We start from the raw sequence: 9365 nt of genomic DNA on the forward strand, positions 1-9365 counted from the left end.
TAGGAGACAAGTTCAGTTTTGTGGTTGTAGTTCTGGAACAAAAAACAAGATGACAAAAAGCAGGACAGCGATCTACATAAAGAAGTGAGATACCCTGTGGCACCCTCAGCCATGCAGTAGTCTACAGCCAGCCAGTGTGTTGCTCCTTAAGTCCATCAGTACAAATCTACACGAATGTACCGAGAGCTGCAGGAGTGGTGAAGACATCAATAGACCACATTGCAAGAAGCGTGCATGACCTCAAAGGTGAAAAAAGGATTTAACCGCATCTCAAAGACTCTGTACTCAAAGGCTCAAAGATCTAAAATAAACCGACACTACTAATCCACTGGTCTGACCAGGGAGGGCACGTTTACAACACGCGGTACAAGAACAAGCACGTTTCATCCACAAAGAGCCTATGGAAGCGCATTGTTTATTTTGCTGCCACTTTACACTAGGGAAAAATGCAATTGTCTGATCAACGGGCCATATGACCAATGTTCATGCCAGTATTAAAAATAAACAATCTGAGCCTTAACACAGGAAAAAAACAGAGTTTAGTCATTTGTTGTCTTTTTGTGTAGTTTTTAGAGTCATTTTGTGCATTTATCTTTCATTTTGGGGATTTCTGCTGGCATTTTGTGTATTTGAGTCATATGCATTTGTCATTTGTGTGTTATGTTTGGATTTAGTTTATTGTCAATCTGTGCCTTTTTGAAGTTTGTGTTTTTATGGATAGTATTCTGTCATTTTGTGTAATTGTGTTAGCATTGTGTGTTTCTTTGGTGTCATTTTGTATATGTGTATTGTGAGTTTAGGTGGTTGTTGTGTTTGATTTCCTTTTGTGTGTATTAGTCTTTTTTGGAGTTATTTTGTGTATTATGTTGGGCTTCATATTACTTCCAATTTCTTGAATTATAATTTTTTGGTGAATTTGTCTTGGAGGTCGTGCAGATTTAGACCGAGGGCCGCATTTGGCCCCCATGCGACCAGTTACCACTAGTAATAAAAATGGTGAAATGAAAAGGCATAGTCCAAGCTCTGCATTATTTTCTTTTAGAATGATTGATTGATTTCAGATGAAGAAGAAAAACAAGTTAGCATACAAAATATTTATTTAATGTTATCTTTTTTAAAATATTGCTTAGAGTTTTGTTATTTAAAAATATAATAACAGTAGAAACCTCTGTTTGCATAGGCCCTTGTGAAGACAGACAACATCTATATCCCACAAAATACATATTCATTCACAGAAAGTCTTCTTCTGCACATGTAGAACCCGTCGACAGTGTGGACAAGTGTGATAGACGTCCTTAAAGTAATTGAGGAAAAATGGAATCAGACAACAACCCAGGAACAACCTGTGAAACAGAAACAACACCTCAGTCACAATCTGAGAAGAGAAAATAACCAGATTAAAGGTATTTTAACACGGATTTTCTCACCCACACAGCACAAACACAAAGCAGACGAGCCACGCGTATCTGCCAGCGCGGAAGTTGACCTGTGTTCTGACCCGAGTCTCACAGCAGGTGCACGTCGTCAGGGCTGCTGTGCGATACAGAGGCGTTTCTTGGCACACAAACTTAGCCTTTGGGACATATGAAGCAGTAGATGACACTGCAGAGAAGAGAAGAAATATTCTCACCTAAGATATCTATTAAGTAGCTGCACTAAATTAGAAATAGATTTTACTAATAAAAAAGTACATGTTGAACCCTAAAATATTACCAACACTTTTTACCATTGGGGTCAATCTGACCTCAGGGGTATTTGCCTCCAGAAACTTGTTGACCAAGAATTTGTGTCAGGCACTTTGTTTATTTATTGAATACATAAAAAACACTAGAGTATGAATCCTATTGAATATGGTGATGATATGACCTTTCCTTTCCTGCAGCGCCACCATCAGGTCAAACTTTCAGTTTTAGAGTTAGTTCATCTGGAAAATCAATAATTCTCAAATCAACTCAAAAGAATCAACTCTGCACCTGCTGGTGTGGGGATGTAAGGTCACACACAGACATGTTTTACAAAGCTGAAATAGCTTGAGGTCAAATTGACTCCAGAGCAACACCAATGTGTGCAATATCTGTTCAGCACATTGAAAAAATATCATGATAATTTAATGCTTAATTAAATGTACCCATCAAATTAGGAAACGTCCTGAAATATGAAGGAAAAAAACCCCAAAACAAAAAGTCAGCTATAGTTTTTTGAATGATGAATATTAATGGAGTCAATTGCTCAAGTAGCTTGGGCTAGCTTACAAGCTAACAAGTAAGCTAACAAGAAGGTTGAGCCAGGTGCTAATATAGTGAAGTTTCTTCAATCTAAACTAAAGGTTCTCAACCTAGGACCCACATTTTGCCACAATCATTTTATTTATTTTTTATAGAACTCAACCAACCAAATTTAGTTTTTCAAAAATCGTATGTATAATCTTCAGGGTTCCCGCGGATCCTTAAAAATGATTAAAAGGCATTAAATAAATGAATCCAAGAATAAGGCCATTATTGTCAATAAAATGTCTTAAATCAATGTTTCGAAAGTCTCACATTTTAAAGCAGACATATCATGCCTTTAAATCCTTCCTTTTTACATATAAATCATACAGTTGTGGTCTATATAAAGCAGAACTGCAATGCTTGGGTCTGAATTCCTCATTATTATAGCTCCACAGGCCCCTTTTCTACCCCTTTTCTGACGTGCTTCTGAGAGCAACTCGTTTTGGTGCTGTCTCTTTAAATGCAAATGAGACACTTCATACCCCGCCCCCTCTCCAGGTTGCAGAGGTGTCACACGGTTCAACTCCACCCTGTTCAGCCATTTTTGTAGTTTGATAGAAGAGATACGATTATCTAGCGGCGCAGAAACGTTTTATTCACATGTTATTTACAAAATGTCAACAACGGAAGACTTGTCCATCCAGCCCCGGCGGAGCGAGATGAAAATGAAGATGAACCTGCAGAACAACGTCTTCATATGGATGTTAACAAGCGCCAAGCTAATGCTAGCGCCAAGCTAACATCACAAAATGCATTTTAATACAGTCTTTTCAGAGACAAAAACGGCAAAATTAAATGACTAATGAAAACTTTAGACTTAAATCAAATCACGTAGGCCATATCATCAAGGATCTAAAACGAGCACACAGCGCCAACATATGAAGACGGTGCAACTGCTAACAAAACAATGACAGGGACGTCTTATCACACTTTAGCGTTATTTACAGCTTACCGAAGTGCTCTGTTCATCGTCTCCAAAGATAGAAAGAATTGAACCCTCAATCAGAGAAAGTCTTTTGGCAAATCCTTCTTTATACTGGCGGAGGTTGCTGAAGCAGTCATCCTTGAAGTGGTTCGCTCACACAAAAATGACCTTACCCACAGATGTGGGTACATTTCTGTGAAAAATAAAACTCAACCAGGCACTTTGAAAAGGTTCTGATGCTGGGAGACGGTGTAATGAAGCGTGTGGGTTACTACATCCAACAACCAAACATTTTGACTTCTCTCGTAACTTCGGCATCCTTGAGCTTGGACTACAAAATAAAAGCGAGAAATAAAAATGGCGGATTGCTCAAAGTGTTGGGCCTAGAGTCGATGTTCTGCTGCAAATACGGTTATTGTGCAAATACGGTTATTGTTCAAAAAAACGTAATAGAGAATCGAAAAATCGAAAAAGATTGAAAAATATGACCAATACAGAATATAAAGATATCAACGGAGCACCTGAAGAGATTAATTTGAACTTTTCTATACTTCTAAACAATCTAAATATACGACAAAATGCATTTAAGGGCTAAAAAAGTGGATTTAGCATGATATGTCCCCTTTAACACATACTGTAAGTATTAATTTATGATTGTAATCAGTCTCACATTTCAAAATAAATGGTAACATTTGTTTTTGTTTTTTAATATTGTTTTTAATGGCTTTGTATTTTGTTGTTTTATAAATTTCAGGCTATTTTTTGTCGTCATCTTATGTGTTTTTGGAGTGATTTTGATTGTTTTTTCAATTTTTAATTTACTGTCATTTTTGCACATCTGCATTAGACACTGGAAAAAAAAGTGACCCTAACCCTATGTAATTGATGTGGCGCTTTTTCACCCCTAATTGTATTTACTGTGAAGATGGTCTTAACCCTTAAATGCATGAGTGACTGGACCCTGCACTCTTCCATATGTGGGTCAAAAATGACCCGTATTAGAGTCATTGCGTTTTTGTGTCATTTTGCTTTCGACTTATCATTTGTGTTATGTTTTGCATTGTACACACAAAAATGATTTCATGTTTGAGTTTTTATTTTTCACATTTGAAACATATTCAAACAATTGAAAACAAAGAAAATTGATTGCACAGAACATAGAAAAGTGTGTGCGTTTCACTGCATGTAGTTGTCACAAACTAACTGCTTCTGGCTGTGATCATTGCACACAGGTACATTGCATTTGTCACAACTGTTGTTGACTTTGCAATCTTTGTGACTTGGGCAGATCTGACACCTCTTTCTCTTTTGTTGGCCTTGTCTGCTTCTTTCTTGTTACTGGGTTGTGGCCTTGTTACCCCACACCGTCCCATTGCCTCAATGATCGGGGTTTGCAGTTGGGGGCATTCTTCCAGACAACTCCTCATGTGTGGTGTCATCAGCTCCTTTGAGAGCTCATTGAGGGAGAGTCGTCATGCTTTAGCGATACCACTCTTGAAATCAGGATGCTGAGCGGTGAAGAAGGTGTAGGCATTCAGGGTGGCAATGTCAAGCATGTACCACAGCACCATGGGCCACCTCTGTGTTTGGTACTTGCAGGTGTAGGTGCCAATCATTTGGTCCATGGTGTCTACACCTCCTTTGGACTTGTTGTAGAATGTGATCACTTCTGCTATTTTCATCCACCATTTTGTCATGGTGCATTGTAGCACAACAGCCATTCCTTTCTTTCTGACATTGTAAGGTGGCCATTACACCCACACACGCATGAATGTGCAAGTATGTTGTTGAAATTGAAAATAATTGATGAAAGATACATGTAAAGTGTGTTTGGTCCTAAATAGATTCCTTGCAGTCACAGTTGATTAGAATCAAAGGATCTCATGAGATTCAATAGGAAATGCATGCTTGGGGTAGTAATACAAAAACTAAATTAAAAAAAAAAAAAAATGTATAACAGGTGAATTAAAGGGGACATATCATGGTTTTAAATCCTTTCCTTTTACATATAAATCATACAGTTGTGGTCTATATAAAGCGGAACTGCAATGCTTGGGTCTGAATTCCTCATTATTATAGCTCCACAGGCCCCTTTTCTACCCCTTTTCTGATGTGCTTCTAAGAGCAACTCGTTTTGGTGCGGTCTCTTTAAATGCAAATGAGACACTTCATACCCCGTCCCCTCTCCAGGTTCAACTCCACCCTGCTCGGCCATTTTTGTAGTTTGATAGAAGAGATACGGCTATGTAGCGGCGCAGAAAATGTTTATTCACACAATGTCAACAACAGAAGACTTGTCCATCCAGCCTTACATGTTTGAGCCAGAGTCTGACCCGGCGGAGCGAGATGAAAATGAACCTGCAGAACCCTAACAAGTGAGCTAACACAAGCACCGAGCTAACGCTAGCGCCAAGCTAACGTCACGAAATGCATTTTAATACAGTCTTTTCGAAGACAAAAACGGCAAAATGAAATGACTAATGAAAACTTTAGACTTAAATTAAACCACGTAGGTCATATCATCAAGGATCTAAAACGAGCACACAGCGCTAACATATGAAGACGGTGCAACTGCTAATGCTAACAAAACAATGACAGGGACGTCTTATCACACTTTTTAGCGTTATTTACAGCTTACCGAAGTGCTCTGTTCATCGTCTCCAAAGATAGAAAGAATTGAACCCTCAATCAGACAAAGTCTTTGGGCAAATCCTTCTTTATACTGGTGGAGGTTGCTGAAGCAGTCATCCTTGAAGTGCTTCGCTCACAAAAATGACCTTACCCACAGATGTGGGTACATTTCTGTGAAAAATAAAACTCAACCAGACACTTTGAAAAGGTTCTGATGCTGGGAGACGGTGTAATGAAGCGTGTGGGTTACTACATCCACCAAACAAACATTTTGACTTATCCTCTCGTAACTTCTGCATCCTGGAGCTTGGACTACAAAATAAAAGCGAGAAATAAAAATGGCGGAATGCTCAAAGTGTTGGGCCTAGAGTCGATGACCTAATTTGGCAGTTCCGCTGCAAATACTGTGACGTCAATGTTCAAAAAAACGTAATAGAGAATAGAAAAATCGAAACAGATTGAAAAATATGACCAAAACAGAATATAAAGATATCAACGGAGCACCTGAAGAGACTAATTTGAACTTTTCTGTGCTTCTAAACAATCTAAATATACAACAAAATGCATTTAAGGGCTAAAAAAGTGGATTTAGCATGATATGTCCCCTTTAAAATTTTAATTGGCATCACATCAAAAACATATTTTTTGAGGAATACCTGGAATATGAAATAGCAATTATTTATTATGAATATTGCAAGAGAACAATGTCACCAGTGTCACGGTCTGAGTTCACATCGTACTGAGTTCCTCTTAAAATCTCAGTACGTGACTGCTACGTACTGAGATGTACCCATACTGGGTTATATACTGATATTAAAAAAATAAAGTTACATTAGCTTAACTGTTTTTTTTACTGCAATGTATATCATAATCATGTTTTTTTGGAAAATAATTGTATTTTCATATAGGGGTTTTATTATAATCATGTTCTTGTCGGTGTCTGGTGATGGCGTGCCCTTCATCATGAAGATGAACTTGTCTATCATTTCTTTGTTGGCGTTGGAACCTCTCCTGCCTCGTATATTGAGCAGTTATACATTTTTTTTACAAGAAAATGAGCCATTCAGCACTCGTCAAATAACATTAGCTTTAAAATTATTTTTTTATCTCAGCACGGCGGAAGTCGAATAAAGCTAAGCGGAAGTAGCATAAATTAATTTTCCGGTAGTGCGCATGCTCATAACCGATCTCAGACCGATGTGAACTCAGACCGTGACATTTTTACCCACTTATGCATCTAAGGGTTAAATGTAAATTCAAAGGCATTAAAAAGTTTTAAAAAATCTTGAATTTGATTTGATTGAAGCTGTAGGAACCCTGATCTTTTTTTTTTTTTTTTTTTTTCTTAAAACAAATCTATATATTTTCCTGTGCAACATGCATTTCACAGCATGCCTGTCAATAGAAAAGTTTCTTTCAAAATAAAAGACCTACATGACAGACATCAAGTATTTATTTTTGACCACCTGTCCGCGACCCACCCAGTACAGGTCCGCAACCCACTTTTGGGTCCTGACCCACCAGTTGAGAATGGCTGATCTAAACTACTAAATTAGGATGACATAGATTATTTTTATTACATAGAAAGCATTTGTAGCGAGAGGGTTTACACTGAATATTAGTGAGGACTGCGTTCAGAGTTTGCATATGCAGGTTTCTCATCCCATGTCAGATGTCAAGCCTAAAATAAAGGTTTAAATATACACAGTTTTAGCTTGACTTCATTCCAACATGTTCATATCTAACACACAAAACACTTTTTAGATCTTTTTCACTGCAAAAAGATAGTTGGTGAATGTTTTGTAAAGCCTCATCTTTCAGCAAAAACTTTAAAACAATTTAAAAAATGAATTCAATGTATGAGTAAAATAGAAGAAGTATCGAGAAAGATGTGGTAACGCTATTGATTCACTGGGTTTTTTTCCCCCTCAACGTGTTCTCTCTCTAGACCAGTGTTTCTCAAATGGAGGTACGTGTACCCCTAGGGGTATGTAGTGGGACTACAGCGGGTACTTGACAGCAAAAGAGGGGAAAATTAATAAATGAAAGCATTGAAAATATGGGGGTTTTTATAATGTTTATATTTAGTTAAAAATGATGATCATACTAAATATTACCAGCAACTCTCAAAACGACACAAGATCACAACAAAACCCACAAAAATAACAGAAACATAAAAAACGACAAGACACAGCCGAATGACACCAAAAACACAGACATAAAATAATTTAAATAACACAAAAAAGAACAACAAAAACACAAAATAAGAGAAAAATATACTGAATAATAATTTTTAAAAAACTGACAAGAAAATACACAAAGTTACACCAAAAACTCAGGAGAGAGATCACCGTAAATGACAAACTATAGAAATAAATCTATTCAGGAGGCACTAAATACTATTTCATTCCACTTTATCTCTGCCTGTTTTTAAATCTTTTAAAAACACATTTTTACTTTGGCGTATGGTTTTTAAATTGCATTGATTTTATGTCCACTGTTATTTTATATTATTGTTTGTCTTATAGTGTATGCACTTTTGTACAGCACTTTGTCCCCCTCCTCCTGGGTTTTTATAGTGCTTTATAAATAAAGTTGGATTGGATTGAATTATTTACAAAAGGAGATTCTTTAAATTTTAAGATTCAATCAATCATTCTTTCCATCATTATTCTCTATATTAGTTGTTTCTTCCACAGAATTCTGAGAAAAATGTTGTCTTCGGACATAATGGGGGGGGGGGTTACTTGGATTACAAGGTGGGAGTACTTGAACCAAGACGGTGTGAGACCCACTGCTCTAGAAGTTTCATATTTACAGGAGACCAAATGCATTTAACTTTTTTATAAACAGGATAGGTAACACTTAAAATTATAATTAATGAACTCATTATACATATAGCAAACTTTCAAAATAAAGCAACAGATTAATGTTCAAATTAAACTGGGAAGATAGCACTGCTTTCTCTGCATATCTAAAATAAAGATAACATACCCGATAATGGTGAGTGGGTTTGGATGAAGCTGCCAACTTCAGGAAAAGAGACGTGGGCTGGCAGCGTTGATGGAGCACTGTAAGGTGCGTATGCTTCATAGATTCCCACTTCAAACCCAGCATTACTTTCACCTAGAGAAAAAGAACGACTGCTGAATACATTTCAAATGCAAAACTGGCCTCAATTTTTCTCAAAAGCAACTTGTGTTCAGCTTTACCTGGTGAAAGGTACGGTGGAGGTGAGGGAAATGACTCATCTGCTTTTGATTCCATTGCTAAAGGATCTCTGACTGAGCTGCATGTGAGCTGTTGTTTTTAGAGTTGAACCGGTATACCAGGTGTAGACAATCCTCCACTGATTGGTTGAGGAAGAGTTCCTTCCAGTCCCCTGGTACATCTGTTATTTTAACATGTAGTTCTGGTTCCACATAAAAAATAATATTAAAAATTAAAAAAAGGCAAACATGAAGGATGTGTGACATACACTGTATCTTGTAGGTAGAAAGAAAAAAAAATAGACTTTGCTAATGTTAAGTGATAAGTGT

General features: G+C 37.1%; 1 protein-coding gene across 1 annotated transcript; it reads right to left on the reverse strand.

Moving 5' to 3' along the window:
• Positions 1 to 1148: 1148 nt before the first annotated feature.
• Positions 1149 to 9204, reverse strand: LOC114470528 (cell death-inducing p53-target protein 1 homolog). The gene is made up of 4 exons (XM_028458749.1): positions 9039 to 9204; positions 8821 to 8952; positions 1428 to 1602; positions 1149 to 1343 (listed from the first exon to the last, which is right to left on the reverse strand). Exons 1-4 carry the CDS (start codon positions 9091 to 9093, stop codon positions 1226 to 1228), a joined length of 480 nt encoding a protein of 159 aa, XP_028314550.1. The 5' UTR covers positions 9094 to 9204; the 3' UTR covers positions 1149 to 1225.
• Between the last annotated feature and the right edge of the window lie 161 nt (positions 9205 to 9365).

Source organism: Gouania willdenowi, chromosome 1 (genome assembly GCF_900634775.1).
Source record: "Gouania willdenowi chromosome 1, fGouWil2.1, whole genome shotgun sequence".
In the NCBI taxonomy this organism is placed as follows: domain Eukaryota; kingdom Metazoa; phylum Chordata; class Actinopteri; order Blenniiformes; family Gobiesocidae; genus Gouania; species Gouania willdenowi.